At 53.0% G+C, this 17,245-nt stretch overlaps 1 protein-coding gene across 2 annotated transcripts in view; it reads left to right on the top strand.

Moving 5' to 3' along the window:
- The window catches only part of PREX1 (phosphatidylinositol-3,4,5-trisphosphate dependent Rac exchange factor 1), a 176,719-nt gene that overhangs the window by 138,484 nt on the left and 20,990 nt on the right, over positions 1 to 17,245 (top strand). For both annotated transcript variants that reach the window (XM_082744784.1, XM_082744785.1), the window contains 11 exons: positions 1,609 to 1,751; positions 3,405 to 3,497; positions 3,851 to 3,999; positions 5,704 to 5,789; positions 8,185 to 8,321; positions 9,031 to 9,124; positions 12,286 to 12,473; positions 12,768 to 12,929; positions 13,406 to 13,616; positions 14,028 to 14,304; positions 16,925 to 17,131. In XM_082744784.1, coding sequence (XP_082600910.1) covers positions 1,609 to 1,751; positions 3,405 to 3,497; positions 3,851 to 3,999; positions 5,704 to 5,789; positions 8,185 to 8,321; positions 9,031 to 9,124; positions 12,286 to 12,473; positions 12,768 to 12,929; positions 13,406 to 13,616; positions 14,028 to 14,304; positions 16,925 to 17,131 — 1,747 coding nt within the window. The remainder of the gene's footprint in view (positions 1 to 1,608; positions 1,752 to 3,404; positions 3,498 to 3,850; positions 4,000 to 5,703; positions 5,790 to 8,184; positions 8,322 to 9,030; positions 9,125 to 12,285; positions 12,474 to 12,767; positions 12,930 to 13,405; positions 13,617 to 14,027; positions 14,305 to 16,924; positions 17,132 to 17,245) is intronic.

Here is a 17,245-nt window from a genome sequence, read left to right as displayed (position 1 = left end):
TTCCTCCTCCCACTCTCAGAGTCTGTCCGCCTTGTGTTTATAGTGGATGTGAAGCCAGCCGGCCCCTGGGGCCTGGCTCCCCTGTTCTGGGCAAAAAACAGCAATTTGCGTGTCTGTTTTCTCCAAAGAGGTAGTGGGGGCGATGGGGGGAAGACACAAACAGCTCGAGGTCCTAGGAAGGAAGGAGAGAGAAAGGATCGCCTCCTGCTTTTCAGGTGGTCACCAAATCTGTAGACAGCCTCCGTCTTCAGGGATGGTGGGAGCATCCCGAACCTTAGGCAGCTGGTTTTCCTTTCATGACTCCAAACACTGCTTTTCTTCCACCGAGCCTGGATTTCCCCGTTGCCCAATTCTCCCCTGTCCCCCTCCTGCCCGCTCTGTGACCGTGCACAGTTCTTTTAGCTTCTCTGGGCCTTAGTCTCCCTACCTGTAAAAGGGGTATAGCCAGTCCATCCTCGCCTGAGGAGTAACCGAACCTAAGCCTGCATCCCCGCCGTACCCAGCACTGAAAGAGACTTAGTTAAATTCTAACCCACAGGGCCCAGACCACATGCTGGTTGTGACAGGTTATTTGCAATCATTTTCCCGCCTTCTAGAACAGAGATCAGAAAACTTCTGTTTTCTCCTACTGGGGGCCTGTCAAGGCCTAAATAGTAAATATTGTAGGCTTTGTGGGCCATACAGCCTTTCACAATCACCTCTGTCGGTCACTGTGGAATGGAAGCAGCCCCAGACAGTAAGTAAATAAATAGATGTGGTTGTGTTTTAATAAAACTTTATTTATAAAAAGAGGCAGTGGGCGGGCTCTGGCTTATAGGGCGTGACTTTGCTAATCCTCCTTCTGAAGTGTCTCATTGTAGTTTCCCTGCTGCCTCTGGCGGATTTGTTGGTATTTGTTTTATGTTTTAGATATTTATTCCTTGTTGGCTTTAGACATTATAGTTTTTTTTTTTTTTTTTTTTTTTGAATCTGCCATTTGCCTATGGTCTTGTTATTGAACTGAAGCCCTTAATTTCATGATCCTGCTTTTTGGGGGCGGGGTTCATGTATGAAATCTTTTTCTGCCCTAGGACAAAGATATTTTGCATTTTTTTGGTGAGCATTAGTTTCCCTGTTCATATTTAGGTCTTTAATCCATCAGGAATTTATTGTGATACATGGTTTGAGGTAGGGATCCAATTTTATTTTTCTCCCCTGAGTGAGTCAGTTTTTCCCGACATGCTCTGCAGTCCTCCCCGTGATCATCGTCATCATAGGCTAAGTTCCCATAAACACACGGTCCTCTTCTGTGATTTCCGTTTTCTTCCCCTGGCTCTTTATCTCTTTCTGCCGTAATTCCACACTGCTTCTGTTCCTGCGGCTTCGTAATATGTGTTTTATAGCAGGTGGGGCAAGTTCAGACTTTTTCAAGAGAAGTCAGAAAGCCAGACATCTGTGCGAAGTATCCTCACCAGTTAGGGTTGGCACATGATTCGCTTTAATAAAACACCATGCTTGCCAAAGCAAACTTGTCTCGGGGTTGGCTCTGGCCTGTGGTTGCCAGTTGGCAAATACTGCTGAGCCTTCCCTTCGAGCCTGACCATGTGCTGTGCGTCTGTGGGTTTGCAGTGCTGGAGAAGAGTGAGTTCAAGGATGAGTCCCAGTACTTCCGCTTCCACGCAGACGAGGAGATGGAGGGAACCAGCAGCAAGAACAAACAGCTTCGCAACGACTTCAAGCTGGTGGAGAACATCCTGGCCAAGCGCCTGCTGGTAGGAGCAGAGGGCAAGGGCTACCTCTGCCTCCCTGGGCCTGGCTGCGGCCCAGGAGCAGGGCGACCTGCCGATTATGGCAAGAGAAGTTGGGCTCAACTTGTAGCACCCGAGGATGGGGCTTCTACACTTCATGGGCCAAGACTACCTTCTTTCTGGAGAGATCAGGCTTGCTGGCTTCCTTTCTTTCCCTTTCCTTCTTCCCCATCTGCCCCACCCCCATCTACCCCACGTCCCAGCTTAGCATCGTGCAGAGAGGTTGGCCCCTGAAATGACTCATCCCAGATCCTTTGCAAAGCCTTAGGTCTGCCGGCGGTGCCCTGTCCATGTGCAATTGCTGTAAATACCCTTACAGCTGAGGGGAACGTTTACCAGCCCGCCCAGCTATCTGCCCAGTCTAGCCCTCCAAGTCTTGTTTCTCTGTATTCTGGTGACCAGCAGCTTCTGCCTTCATGCCTGGTCCACAGGAGGTGGCGAAAGGAAGGCTCAGCAGCTTAGATCTCCTGCTACAGCCGGAGTTGGGGCTGATGTCCGACTCATGGGAAGACGGCACCATTAACTTCTCTCATGTGATGCTTACAGGGGTCCCGTAAATATGGGGATTCCCATTTCTCCCACTATAAAGCCCACCCGTGCTCCCTTCACACTTGGGATGAAATCCAGTCTCTCATCATGGTCTATAAGACTGTCCCTATCTCTCCAGCTTCATCTCCTGGGTTCTCCCCTCCTTCACCCGACCCCAGCCACTCTAATCTCTGTCTTCTCCTATCCTATCATCTCTGTCTCTAATCTGTCTTATTCTCGAGTACTATGGGCCTGACTCAGGGCCTTTGCACGTGCTGTGCCCTCTGCCCAGAACACTTTTTCCAGTTTCATAAAGTTCTGTTCCTCATTTCATTCAGGTCTCAGCTCAGGTAACTCCTCCTCTGGGACCCCTGCCACACCCGTCTGTCCCATTAAGAGCTTTATTTGAACTCAGACTGTGTACATTGCCTGCATCACGTTCTGTCTTTCCTCGCTCATTTGTCTGTAGTCTGTCTTCCCCACTAGATGGTCGGCCGCAGCAGAGCACTTATCCAGCACTGTTTCCGGTGTTGCATAAAGCACCTGGCTTGTATCACAGGCAGCAGCTCAGCAAAATTTGTTGAACAAATAAATGCATGTCCCTGGCATCCCTCCTGCCCACAGAAGCCCCAAACTTCCCAACTTGCCTGCCACGCGGCAGCGGGCAGGACTGTTCCTCCCTAAACTCCTTTCATGTCCCCAAGTTCTTGGTGGCTGGACATTGTTGGATCTGTTTTATTCATAAAGCCAGCGGATTGTTACTGAGCCCGTACAGTTTGCCTGCTGATGGGGGGGACAGTGGTGGTATAGTGGAGCAGACTTGGTGCTCGTATTGGGAGGAGAAAGGGGAGACAGAAGTGAAAAGTAAAAAAGACATGATTAGCACCAGGCTGAGGCATGAGCTAGGTGGTGTGTCCTCCCTGGTATGTACTGAGCACCTACTGTGTACTGGGTGCTCTTTGTATTTAGTTTTTAATGCTGTCATGCACCCCTAGTCCCTGGAGGACTGGGGCACGCGGAGCTGGTAGCATCGTGGTCTTGTGGGGACCCTCAGCGTTTCACCGGGTCTCTCCTGCTTTGGGCCCTCAGATCCTGCCCCAGGAGGAGGACTATGGCTTTGACATCGAGGAGAAGAACAAAGCCGTGGTGGTGAAGTCAGTCCAGCGGGGCTCGCTGGCTGAGGTGAGGCCTCCCAGGGGGGCCACCCACAGTGTCCATGGTTCCTCCCTGCTGGTGGTCCTGTGGGCACACTCAGGCCAGGGCGGGCTCCCCTGCGCGCTCTAGGGAGAGCCGCAAGTGAGCCCCCTGCTTGGGCTGGTCTCCCAGCCTGTACTCCACTGGCTCCCCCTGTTGCCCTGTGGGGAGGCGCAGGATGAAAGCTGGTTTCTTAACTGCTCACCACAGCGGGGAGCGGGGTTGCCCTGGGGGTCTCACTCGGGGCGTGCTTGGTCCCTGGGCTGGCTGTGTGCACCGAGGTGAGGAGGAAGGGAGGCTAGTGACCTCGTCTGCGTGTCTCCTCCATCTCCTCCGCCAAGATGGCCGGCCTGCAGGTAGGGAGGAAGATCTACTCCATCAACGAGGATCTGGTGTTCCTGAGGCCCTTTGCAGAGGTGGAGTCCATCCTCAACCAGTCTTTCTGCTCCCGCCGCCCACTGCGCCTCCTGGTAGCCACCAAGGCCAAAGAGTGAGTGTCTCCATGATGGGGTGTCCGGCCCGTCTTCCTTTTGGCCTAAGGAGTTGCCTCAGTGCCAGGAGTGGTGGTGGGGGCTCGAGCTGTCCTGGTTCCCTGTGGATGGGGCCCATTCTAGGGCACGTGACATGAGGCTGCTACTTTCATTCATTCAGGAGATGTTTACCGAACACCTACTATGTGCTGAGTGGCGTTCCAGGCCCTAGGGATGCAGGCATGTCTGGATGCCCTCCTACCATTCATACCTCTCAGTCTAGGTGGAGGGTCGGGCAGGAGACACACAAAAAAGCAAGACAGAGAACTGAGAGACGTAGTGAACCAGGTCGTAGTAAGCCTCGGCCAGTCTCTCCAGCTGGGAAAGAAGAGAGCCTGTGTGGAGGGATGGCAGCCAGGGAGATGCTGTGGTGAACTGAGGTGAAAACCGAGAAGGGATGGGAGGGAGTCAAGGGGAGGAAGAGTGTTTGGGGCAGAGGAGACAGCCAGTGCAAAGGTCCTGGGGTGGAACTGTGGCTTGTATCTTTGAGGAACAGTGAAGAGGCTGATGGGGTGGAGCAGAGTGAGGGGGAGGGAAGGGTAGGTGATGAGGTCGACCAGACAAGGGAGGCCAGGCCTTTTAGGACTTTGTGCCTACGTTAAGGACCATGGAGCCGCCGGACGGTTCTGAGCAGAGGCAAGGCATGATGTGACACAGCTTCTGGGAGGAGTCCCCCGGCCACAGGTGGAGACTAGTTTGTCAGGGGCAAAGGTGGAAGTAGGGGGTTGGCGAGGAGGCTGTGTGGCGGCCGTGGAGGTGGTGAGAAGCGGTCGATGCCAGATATAGGTGCAGGGAGAAGCATTTTCTATTTTAGAAATTGTGCATTTGGGTTTTATTTCTCTCTTCTATTTAAGGCAAAGGCTCCCGGTTTCCTATTGAGGGGAGTGATGGAAAGTTTTAACTGTGATTCTTTCAGTGGGAAAGGCAAGCCAATTTAGGGAAGATGATTGATAGTTTGGTATGTGGAAGTGGCAGAAATCACCCGGGGGAGTGTGCCTGCGTCAAGTTCTGGAAGTGCCGCAAGTTCGAGAACAGGCTCCCGAGATGGTTTTACCTGGCAGGTGGGGATGGGAGGATGATCCTGAGCCCCACCGTGGGGCATACGCTCTTGACGGGGAAGCACGCAGCTGCATCGAAGCCACTGGGACAGTGTCACCCACCGCACGGCCTCGGGCGGGTGCGGCTCACTCTGCTCTGGCCTCCCACTTGCGGAATGGCCCAGACCTGGCCTTTTGAACTGTGTTCTCTAGGGGACACTTGGCATTTTTCTAGAGTCAACACCAAGATGTTCTGGGTCACTTCTCACTCTCGCCATCTGTGATTGTTGAACAAAATACTTGCTGCCCGAGGGGCTGGTTTGAACACCCGGGGGCCTCCTCTCACTGAGAGGGTGACAGAGAAGGCATCAGGAGGGTGACCTGGGATTTCTGTGTGTGGATTCAGTCTCCAAGGGCAGGACGGGTGGTTCTGAGTCATTAAAGATGCCAGAGGTATGGGCTCCGGTTAAGTGAGGTTTGTCTGTCTTTTTGGGTGCCCAGAGACTGGCATTGCTACTCCTTTGGGCTGGTTTCCCCAAAGTCTGGGAGGCAAGGGCTCCCCAGGTGGTCCCCTGGGCTCCTAGGCGAAATGCTGCTTTCTCTTACTGCTGCTTCTACCCGGCGCAGGATCATCAAAGTTCCCGACCATCCAGAGGCTCTGTGCTTCCAGATCCGCGGAGCTGCCCCGCCGTGCGTCTACGCCGTGGGCAGAGGTGAGCCCAGCAGACTGAGAGGGGCTCAGACAGCTGAGGGGAACGCATAGGGAACGGTGGGGACTACGGCAAGGTGAGAAAAGATGTGCTCACTTTCAAAGGGGCTCGTTTTCCCTCAGCTCAAGCTCATTATGACCAGGTAGGAATGAGTTTTTAAAGGAAGGCAGAAGTGGGAATTTTGGCCACACTTCTGGGGTCTGATCCAGCCCAAGGGCCAAGAGTCAGCCTGCTCTCGTGCTGCCTCCCCCATGCATGATGCTTAGAGGGTCACTCCCTCCGGGAGACAAGACCACATAGGTCTGAAGTTCTGGGCTCTGAACCCTCTTCGTATCTGAGGGCTGCATTTTTATTTTATTTTATTTTTTTAGATTTTATTTATTTGACAGAGAGACAGATCGCAAGTAGGCAGAGAGGCAGGCAGAGAGAGAGGGTGAAGCAGGCTCCCTGCTGAGCAGAGAGCCCGATATGGGGCTCCATCCCAGGACCCGAGCCGAAGGCAGAGGCTTAACCTACTGAGCCACCCAGGTGCCCCTGAGGGCCACACTTTTTAAGTTGAAACATGAACTGTCCACTTTCATGGTCATAGTTGTAACATGAGTTGATGAAAGAAAATGCGTATCATGGCAGAAAGCTACCAAGAGTCTGTTAACTATTTTATATTTTAAAAGATTTTATTTATTTATTTGACAGAAAGAGACTTACCGAGAGAGGGAACAAGCAGGGGGAGCTGCAGAGGGAGAGGGAGAAGCAGGTTTCCCGCTGAGTAGGGAGCCCGATGCGGGGCTCGATGCCAGGCAAACGCTTAATGACTGAACCACCCAGGTGCCCCTCTGTTAACTATTTTATTTTATTATTATTATTTTTTAAAGATTATTTATTTATTTATTTGACAGAGAGAGAGAGAGAGAGATTACAAGTAGGCAGGCAGAGAGAGAGGGGGAAGCAGGCTCTTTGCTGAGCAGAGCCCGATGCGGGGCTTGATTCTAGGACCCTGGGATCAGGACCTGAGCTGAAGGCAGAGGATTAACCCACTGAACCACTCAGGTGCCCCTATTTTATTTTATTTTTTAAAGATTTTATTTATTTATTTGACAGACAGAGATCACAAATAGAGAGGCAGGCAGAGAGAGGGGGAAGCAGGCTCCCCACTGAGCAGAGAGCCCGATGTGGGACTTGATCCCAGGACCCTGGAATCATGACCTGAGCTGAAGACAGGGCTCTAACCCACTGAGCCACCCAGGCGCCCCTCTGTTAAGTATTTTAAAGTGGGTTTTTATTTTTTCTTTAAAGCAACAGTTCTTGATCGCAGGGCACTTTCACCCTACAGGGGGCATCTGGCGCTCTCTGATGACTCTTTGGTTTTCAGAACAAAGGGTTGGGGTCCTGCTGGGCTCTTACCGGTAGAGACCAGGGAGGCTGGCGTCTGGAGCCTGCGTGGATGGGGGCATAGAAGAGACTCACTTGACCCCAAACGTTGGCCTTTAGCAGCTGCAAGAGAAGAACAGGGGTTTGTGGGTGAACCAGGCTAAAATAGTAAAACAACTGATATTTCTTGAGCACTTACTAAGAACAGGGCCTGGAGCTAAATGCTTTACACTTTTAACTCCCTGAATCTCTCGAGAACCCGATGAGTACATATTATTAGTGTCCTTCTTTGACAGATGAGGAGATCAAGGCATAGAGAGGTTGGGGAGTGTGCCAGAGGTCACACAGGTGGTCAGTGGCAGAGCCAGGTTTTGAATGCCAGCTCCTGGGTCCAGGCCGGTACTTGTCACCATCACAGCAAATAGGCCCGATCTTCTCCCAGGCATGGATGGGGCTTGGCAATCATTTATATTTCCAGACTCTTCATATTAGCCACATAAAGCCCCGGGGGGCCAAGACCTGTAGTTTGGGAGTCGTGGTATGGTTGGAAAAGCATGCACTTGAAGTCTGGTAGACCTGGGTTTGGATCCTGGCTTCTCTTCATCAAGTGACCTTGAGAGAATCACTTTTCCTCTCTACCCCTTTGTTTCCCTGTCTACAAAATGGGGCTGATCCTGTCACGGTATCTCAGGTTGGCGAGGGATTTTAAAGGCGATGAACCTTGAGAGTGGAGTGTACCAGGTTCACATCCAGCTTTCCTTGCTATGTTGACCTTGGCCTCGCTGCTACTTCTCTGAGGCTCAGTTTCCTCTTCTGCAAAATGGGAATGCTAGTCTCTGTCCTGCCTCTTGGAGTGGGTTGGAGAGTGGCTTGAGGGCAGGAGGGATGGGGTGGAGTGTCGGGGGTGTGTTTGAGGTGTTGGGGCGGTGCGCGGGGTGGGGGACAGCGTTCATCTGGTTACTTGCCCTTGCCTGCCGCTGCCCCACGCTCTCTGCCTTGTATCCACCCTCACACACTCCTGTCTCCTTAGGCTCCGAGGCTGCGGCTGCAGGGCTCTGTGCTGGCCAGTGCATCCTCAAGGTCAATGGCAACAACGTGGTGAACGATGGTGCACAGGAGGTCCTAGAGCACTTCCAGGCATTCCGGAACCACCAAGAAGAGGCCCTGGTGAGCCAGCCAGCAGCCGAGGGGATCGGGGGAGCCCTGCTCTGTGGCACAGGGGGCTGAGGGCCGCCTCCTTTCTTGCGGAGAAGCCTGAAGGCAGCACAGCTTTTGGGGTGGGGCGGGTGGGGCTGCCTACCATGCAGGGCTGAGCTGGGCTCAGGGTCTTGTTCACTCTGTCTCCCTGAGCTAGAGGAACTGGGCCGTGATACCTCACGGTCTCGATGGTCACAGTTGTGACATGGGTGTGATAAGACCCTCCTCTCTTACTGCATAGGCACATTCGGCAGAGTTGATGGTAAAAGTTGATGTTCTAGTTGGGGTGAGGGCCGGGGTCCTGGGGAGGGGCAGGCCTTCACTGTTTCATCTAGTAAGCGTTATTTGAATGACTGCTATGTGCCTGGCGTGTCTGTGGGCCTTGGGGCTATGGGAGAGACCAGGGGGTGGGTTCTGCTACCATGGGTCTGACCTCTGTTTTTTCAGAGGCTCCCCCTGCCCTGGCTTCTCTGAGGAGCATAGACTCTAAAGGGTGAGGGCTGAGCATGACTGGAGGTCCCTCAGGAAGGTTCTAGAGTGAAATCTTGGAGACTCTCAAAGGTGGTCTGCAGGCTAGAAGCCTGGGCTGTGGAGTCAGGGAACGGCTTGCCCCGCAGCCCTATCCGTTCCTCCCGGGGCTCCTGGGGACGCAGCGCCCTCTTACTCTGCCCTCTGGTAGGGTCTGTACCAGTGGGTCTACCACACCCATGAGGATGCCCAGGAGGCCCGAGCCAGCCAGGAGGCCCCCGGCGAGGACCCGCAGTCTGACTCAGGTAAAGGGACAGGTGGGCCATGTGGCCAAGAGTGGCCAGACAGTCCAGCGGGGACTGTCCTCTTCTGTGTCCATGCTTCCCCCTGCTCCTGGCCAGGCTGTGGTGGTGCTGTCAGCTCTGTCTTCCTGTCTGCTCGCCGCTGTAACACGGAGCCACACACACACCCTCAAAACCCCACAGCACTGGAGGCCAGACGTCGACACTGAGTCCTGCTGGGCCATCCGCCAGGTCTCCACGGAGCTCTGTTCCTTTCTGGGGCTTGAGGGGAGACTCCGTGTACTTGCCTGTTACAGCTTCTAGAAGCTGCCTGCATTCCTGGGCACATAGTCCCTTCCTCCATCTTCAGAGCTAGCGGCGTTGGCCTGAGTCCCCCTCACACTGCTCTCTCTCTAATTCCCACTCTCCTGGCTCCATCTTCCCCATGGAAGGACCATATGGTCACGTTGGGGGCTCATCTGGGTAACCCAGGGTAATCTCTTTAGTATAAAACCCATCATTTAATAAACTTAGTTCCATCTGCAACTGTAATCTGCTCCTCCGCCGCCATGGAACAGCGTACTTACAGGGTCCAGGGCTTGGGGCACAGGCGTCTGTCAGGAGCCAGTGTTCTGTCCACTACGAGCTCCCATCTTTATCCCTAGCCCAGCCTCAGCCCTGGGCTCCAGACCGTCTTTCTACCTGCCAGCCCTGGGATGTCCGTTGGGCACGGCACACTTAGCAGGGCCCAAACCGAAATCCCAGCCTCCCCCTGAAGCCCCGTCCTCCTCTAAGTGTCCCTGCTCCATCCTTCCCAGATTCTCAGGCTGCAAACCTCGGAGTGTGTCTTGTCTGTTCTCTCTCTCCTCTCGCCCTCCACCTTGATCCCAGCAGCGCACCTGTTGCCCTACCTTCCTTCTGCATTCAGAATCTGACCACTTCCCACCCCCTCCATCACTGCCTGGCCTAAGCTACCATCATTTCTTTTCTTTTCTTTTTTTTTTAAGATTTTATTTATTTATTTGACAGATCACAAGCAGGCAGAGAGGCAGGCAGAGAGCGGGGGGGAAGCAGGCTCCCCGCTGAGCAGAGAGCCCAACGCAGGACTCGATCCCAGGATCCTGAGATCATGACCCGTGCCGAAGGCAGAGGCTTTAACCCACTGAGCCACCCAGGCACCCCGTCACCATCATTTCTTACCCGGACCCCTGCACTAGCCTACTCACTGTTCTCCCTGTCCTGCCTTATTTCTTCTTCCTATAGGCTTTTCTCAAAAAACAGAACAGAATCTTCCAGTGGCTCCCACCCTACTCCAGGCAAAGACCCAGTCCTCCTCTTCATGGTCTTCCGGCCACACCTCCCAACACTTTTCATCTTGTGCTCTCTGCTCTATGCCCTCCAGTCTCTTGCTCTCAAATACTAAGTGTATTCTTGCCCCAGGGCCTTTGCACTTGCAGTCTTGCCTGCCTCAAATGCTCTCCCCCAGAGTACTTCTTACCTCATGCTCTTTATCTCACTCAGCTCTCTGCTCATAGGTCACCTCGTCAGGGAGGCCCCCTGAGCACCTTGGTTAAGCCCTTTCTTTTCCTCAGTGTCTCCTCATCCTATTTTATTTTCCTCATTGCAAGTATTGTTAACATATCATACAGCTGTTTGTCTTTTGTTTTCCCCACTAGTGCATAAAACCCACAAGGGCAGGGTTTTGTTTGCTTTCTTCCTTGCTGGAACCTCGGAGCCCGGAACTGTGCCTGGCACGTAGTAGGCACTCAGTGATTGTGTCTTTTGAACAGTAGCCTGTTTTTGCCGATTGCTTCTCTGGATTCTGCCCTGTATTTCCACTGGGCTGGAGGTGGAGGCAGAGGCTGTGGGAAGAGTAGGGGCTCTGGTTGCCTCTGCATCTGACATCTGTGGGCTCCTTGCTGGTATACTCAGGGTCAGTGAAGAATGGGGTTTAGGGGGTTGTTCGGAGAGCCATCCCCTTCCTGCTGAAGCACACAGCCTGGCAGAGGAGTCCTGAAAGGGACAGGCTGATGGGGGGAGGAGAGGCTGAGCCTGCTTTATGCCCTCTGAGAGGCAAGGGCTGTGGGGCTTCTTCCCCAGCACATGGGGGACCCCGATAATGATGGTCAAGTATGCTGAGAGGAGCTGGCTATTTCTAGTCTCTGTTCAGCAAGGAGAAGCACCTGCTGTATGCCAGGCCCTGTTCTAGGAGCTGGGGGTCCATAAAAATATTGGTTTCTCTTTCACGTGCTCTGTTCTGCCGGTGGGTCTAGCGACTTGGAATCTGCAGTTGAAAAAGAGTCTGTCTCCTCGTAGATCCAATGGAAGTCCCAGACTTGACTCTCATTGGCCTGGCTTGGGTCACATGCTTGTTCCTTCAGTCTGGCTCCAAGATGGATAGGGTTTCTGTTCTCATGGTGCTGACACAAGGGGGAACAGACTGGGAGCAGAAAAGCTGGCAGGCAGCAACACAGTATGGATGTGAGGGGGGATGGCCATCCTGGTGGGTGTGTTGAGAGGTGCTCTTTGGAACAGGTATAAGGGAAAGCAGTTCAGTCCAGTAAAGTGTCCGCTTCATTTTCTAGCTATGTCACTACCTAGCGGTGTGGCCTCTGAGGAATCACTTAGACTCTGTGGGCCCACGTTAATCAGGACTGAAACTGGGCTACATAAGAATAGTGGCTCAGCCAACTAAACATTGAGTAGGGTCAAGCCAGCTTCAGGTCTGGCTCCATCCAGTTTTACCTATAGTCTCGGGAAAAGTCCCTCTTTTGGTCCAGTTCTTGCCTGTGCTCCTACTGTGTGTTCTGCATGCAGTGGTTCCAGTGGTTTGGAGTCCCACTGAAAAAGGGAATGTCCAGTTCTCTTTGTAGATCCAATGGAAGTCCCAGACTTGACTCTCATTGGCCTGGATTGGGTCACATGCTTGTTCCTGAACCAGTCGCCATGGTTAGGGCTTCCTTCTTGTGAGCCACAGAGACTGGGAATGGGGCACAAAGGTGGATTCCTAGAAGGAAAATCGAGGACAAGGGGTGAGCAAGAGTGGGCTGGCCAGAATGGGCAGAGCTGTAGCACAGGCTTCTCCCCACGTGTCCCACGTGAGCCACTGTGGTGCTGGGTTGGGGGGTGGACTGGCTGGGAGGTGGTGCCCCCTCCTCAGGGCTGCCTGTCCCTTTGGCTTCCAGCCTTTCCCCTGATGTCCCTGGGGCCCCAGCTGAGCCTGCATGAAGACAGCCCTGTGGTCACCTTGACCGTGGACAACGTACACTTGGAGCATGGCGTGGTGTATGAGTATGTGAGCACCGCAGGCGTCAAATGCCACGTGCTGGAGAAGATCGTGGAGCCCCGTGGCTGCTTCGGCCTCGCTGCCAAGGTCTTACTGGGCGCTGCCCTGCCCTGTGGGGTGGGGCACCTCATTCTCATTTCCTACAACTTAGCCTGGAGCCCTGAAGTCTGGTTGCTGCCCCACCACTTGGCAGTTTTGGGATTTAGGAGAGTCGCTTTTCCCCCCTTTCTTCTTTTCTCTTTAGCCTCAGTTTATTTATCTGCCGGTAGCGGACCCCATCTCACGGGGCTATTACAAGCCTACAGGGATCACCATAGAGAAACTGCTTAAGACCCTCGTTGGTGCATAGTGTGTGCTCAGTGGTGGTTCGTATTTCTGCAGATCCTCAAGGCCTTTGCTGCCGATGACAGTGTCTTTGTGCAGAACTGTGGGCGGCTCATGGCCCTGAACAACAACATCAAGACCATGTCCCACTACGAGTTCCGCAACATCTGTGACACCAAGCTGGAGAGCATCGGCCAGAGGATTGCCTGCTACCAGGAGGTACTTGCACCCCAAAGGGTCTCAGCCTGGGCTGTTTTGGTTGTAAATGTTAAAATTCAACCCAACATACATTAAACAAACAGGAGTATTTATTGGTTTATGTTACTTAAAAGTCCATAGGTGAACTTCAGGCATGGTTGTATCCAGGTGCTCAGCTATCACACCATCACAAGAAGGTGGCCCCTCTCCTTCTCATGCTTTTGGGGAGAGATGGTTCCTCACGGATAGGTCAGAGCAGCTGAGGTGAAGAAATGAATGTGGGTGGGTAGTTGGAGGCTTCAGATCTCCCCATACCGTCCTTGAAATCTGGATGCAGTGAAAGGCAAGTGTAGGGGAATTCACTTTTCCCTTTGAAGCTGTTGGCATTTTATCTAGTTTTGGAATGTCTGGCCTAGACTAGGGTGAAGTGGGTGCTAGAGGTGGGCCGGAATTCCCAGACCCCTGAATCATGACCCCATATCCCCCACCTTTCTCAGTTTGCAGCCCAGTTGAAGAGCAGGGTCAGCCCACCCTTCAAACAAGCATCCCCGGAACCCCATCCGCTGTGTGGCCTGGACTTCTGCCCCACCAATTGCCACGTCAACCTCATGGAAGTGTCCTACCCCAAGACCACTCCCTCAGTTGGCAGGTCCTTCAGTATCCGTTTCGGTCGTAAACCCTCCCTCATCGGCCTTGACCCCGAGCAAGGTAACTGCGTGTGTCTGTTAGATGTTGTGTTCAGGTCTGTGGAAACATGTCCAGAGAACAGTAGTCCAGGACTAGAGTGGTGGCTCCCCAGTTAGCCATCAGGGATCCAGGTTCCTTCTAGCTCACCATCTCTAGAGGTGGCTTCCTTCCTGAAGGATGCCTTATGATGTAAAATGGCTGCTGTAGTACCAGCCATCATGTCTGTGTTCCAGTCAGGAAAAGTTTCATGGTGGTTAAAAGCATCTCAAACGGAAACTTTCCTCTCCAAGTTATCTAGTCAATTAAACGAATATTTAATAGAAAGTTTTTCTCACTCATTGGGATCCATGGAATAGGTTTGTATATTTCTAAGGGGTTTATGGGTGTCTGGAGGCTGTTTCCAAACGAGCGCCCCCTCTCCTCCTGCTGTAGGCCACCTGAACCCCATGTCCTACACCCAGCACTGTATCACCACCATGGCTGCCCCATCCTGGAAGTGCCTGCCTGCTGCTGACGGGGACCTCCAACAGCAGGGCCTCAACGACAGTGGCTTTGGGTCTGCCAGTGAAACTGCTAGCCAGGAGGACCGGGGCCTGAGCTTCCTACTCAAACAGGAGGACCGTGAGATCCAGGGAGCCTACCGGCAGCTCTTCACCAAACTGGACGTGGCCTTGAAGGAGATGAAGCAGTATGTCACCCAGATTAACAGGTGCGTCCGGCCCCAGAGGGAACAGGGGAGGGAGTGGGAGTGTCAGCATTTGCTAGCCTCAGCAATGCCAACGTTTTGGGTAGAATAACCCTTTGTATTGGGGGGGGCACTGTGGGGTTACCTCATAGGTGACTTAGTGACGCCCCTGGTCTGTATCCTCGAGATACTATGGCTCCCCTGGTCCAAGATTGTGACAGCCAGAAATGTCCTCAGACATTGCCAAATGCTCCCTGCGGGGGGTGGTGGGGGGTGGGTAGAGCTCCCCCCTCCGATGGAGAACCACTGCTCTAATGAAATAATGGATGTGGGCAGCAGTCACTAGGAAATGCTGATGCTATTTGGAGAAAGGTTTGGAGGGAACTTTCTTTGCAGAAGGAGAGACCGCTGGACGTGTCCTTCTCGGTGTCATGCCACAGGACACACAGTGGAAATGTCCGTCCTCCAGCCAGAGTCTGGGTCTAACTACTCAGCGACGGGATGTGGGGGATAGAGGGTGCTGAAGTGGCACTCTGGGAAGGCAGGTGGCCAAATCTATAGCGTGGGTGATTCTAGAAGACAAGTGACCCAGTCTCTTTAACACACAGGTGGGGGTGGGGGTGGGGCAGCAGGTACAGGGAGGAAGAAGAGACTTGAGACACACATCAGCCATGTACAACATCTGGACCTGGTCAAGAATCTGTTTTCAGGGGCGCCTGGGTGGCTCAGTGGGTTAAGCCGCTGCCTTCGGCTCAGGTCATGATCTCAGGGTCCTGGGATCGAGTCCCGCATCGGGCTCTCTGCTCAAGGGGAGCCTGCTTCCCTTCCTCTCTCTCTGCCTGCCTCTCGGCCTACTTGTGATCTCTCTCTCTCTCTCTATCAAATAAATAAATAAATAAATCTTTTAAAAAAAAATCTGTTTTCAACACATCATCTGTGAAAAGACACCTTTAAGACTGTTAGGGACATTTGAATATGGGTGGGCATACGAGATGGTATTGGGGAATTACTGATTTTGTTAGATGTGGTGATAGCAGACTGGTTATGTTTGCAAGACGGTTTCTCGGCCTTGACACTACTGGCATTTCGGGCTTGGGTCGTTCTCTGCTGTGGGGCCGTCCCGTGTGCTGTGAGACATTTAGTGACTCTGTGGGCTTCTACTCACCAGAGCCCAGAAGTGCCCCCCTCCTCCCCCACATCAGTTGTGACAAATAGAAATGTTTCTGGGCATTGCTAAATGTTTGCCTCACAGGAAATGTGCTAAATTGCTAAACGTTTCTGGGGAGTGGGGGTGGGGTGACAGTGAAGAACGTTGCTTTAAAAGAAAGTGCTTATGTGCTAGAGATGCACGTAAAAGTCATTATGGGGGAAATTCATGATATCTTAGAATCATCTTAAATACTCAAGCGGAGGTAAAAGCAGTGGGAACAAGTAAGGAGACAGAGGTGGGCCCTGAGTTGCCAGGGCTGCAGTGGCCTGCGGGGTCCCTGGGGTGTTTCATGCTGTTCCTTCTGCTTTTGTGGGAGTTGGAAATTGTCCTCTATAAAGGAAAAATAATGTAGGTTCTGGAGGCGAGAGCCGTGCGACTGAGGCGCTTGGCCTGTCTGAGCCTCACCTGCAGGGTGGGGCAAATGCTAACGCGGAGCCCACTGAGGGGAAGTGGGGTAGGTCGGGGGGTCCAGTGGTCACCTGCAAGGCACCAGACGCTTTTCTGAACTTTGTACGTTTTAAGTCCCTTAATCTTTTTTTTTTTTTTTTAAAGATTTTATTTATTTGACAGATCACAAGTAGGCAGAGAGGCAGGCAGTGAGGGTGGGTGGGGGGATGCAGGCTCCCTGCTGAGCAGAGAGCCTGATGCAGGGCTCGATGTGGGGCTCGATCCCAGGACCCCGGGACCATGATCTGAGCCGAAGGCAGAGGCTTAACCCACTGAGCCACCCAGGCGCCCCTTAGTCCCTTAATCTTGACAGCTACCTAGGACACAGTTACTGGTATGACTCCATTTTGCAGCTGAAGAAACTGAGCCTCAGAGAGGTTAAGTAGTTGCTTTAGGTCTCTAAGCTAGGAAATGGTAGCATTGTGATTTGAATCTGGGGCCTGTCTTAAAACCCTATGCGCTTAACCGTTATATTCTGGGCCTGGAACTGATGAATTATGACCTGTAGGCCAAATCCAGCTCAGCCCACTGCTTGGTTTTTTTTTTTTTTTCTTTTTAATAAAGTTTTATTGGAACATAGCCATGCCCATTTGTTTATATCTTGTCTGTGATGCTTTCCCACCACAGCAGCAGCGTGGAGGGGTTGAGTAGTAGCAGACTGTGAGGGCCTGCAAAGCTGAAGAGATTTGCTCTCTGGGCCTTTTATGCGGAGTTTCCTAGTTGTGTTCGGTGCTTTTTGAGCCTCCTGTGGCTTCGCTTGAAGTAAACCTCCTGCCCCCAACGTCATGCCCCCTACAGGAGGGACGGTGTATGTGTATCTGTAGAGTTGCTGGCTGGATTTTCAGGGAAGGGATAGGAAGCATTTGATGGCTCCCTGTGTTTTGAGTCAGAGGCCAGGCCCGAGGTCAGGGCCTTATCTGAGACCTTCCTGGAGGAGAATGAAGCTGGGGCCCTATGCCTTTAAGCTGACACCCTTTGGTCCCACAGGTTGCTGTCCACCATCACGGAGCCCACCTCCGGTGTGTCCTGTGATCCCCCCTTGGCCGAGGAGGCCTCATCCCCCCCGCTGGTCAGTGACGAGAGCGAGATGGACAGGGCCGACCACGGGGGCATCAAGAAGGTGTGTTTCAAGGTGTCTGAGGAGGAACAGGAGGACTCGGGCCATGATACCATGAGCTACCGTGACTCCTACAGGTGAGGTCATCACGTGCGGATCCTGTGGGGTTGGATGTGGATGGCCGGGGGAGAGTTGAGGACACTGGTATCTTAGAATCCCCGCACCAGGATTGGAAGTCAGAATCAGTGGGA

This window comes from Mustela nivalis, assembly GCF_964662115.1.
Source record: "Mustela nivalis genome assembly, chromosome: 8".
Lineage (NCBI taxonomy): Eukaryota > Metazoa > Chordata > Mammalia > Carnivora > Mustelidae > Mustela > Mustela nivalis.
Note: the sequence above shows the minus strand (reverse complement) of the source record. Positions and strands in the feature narration are given on the sequence as shown.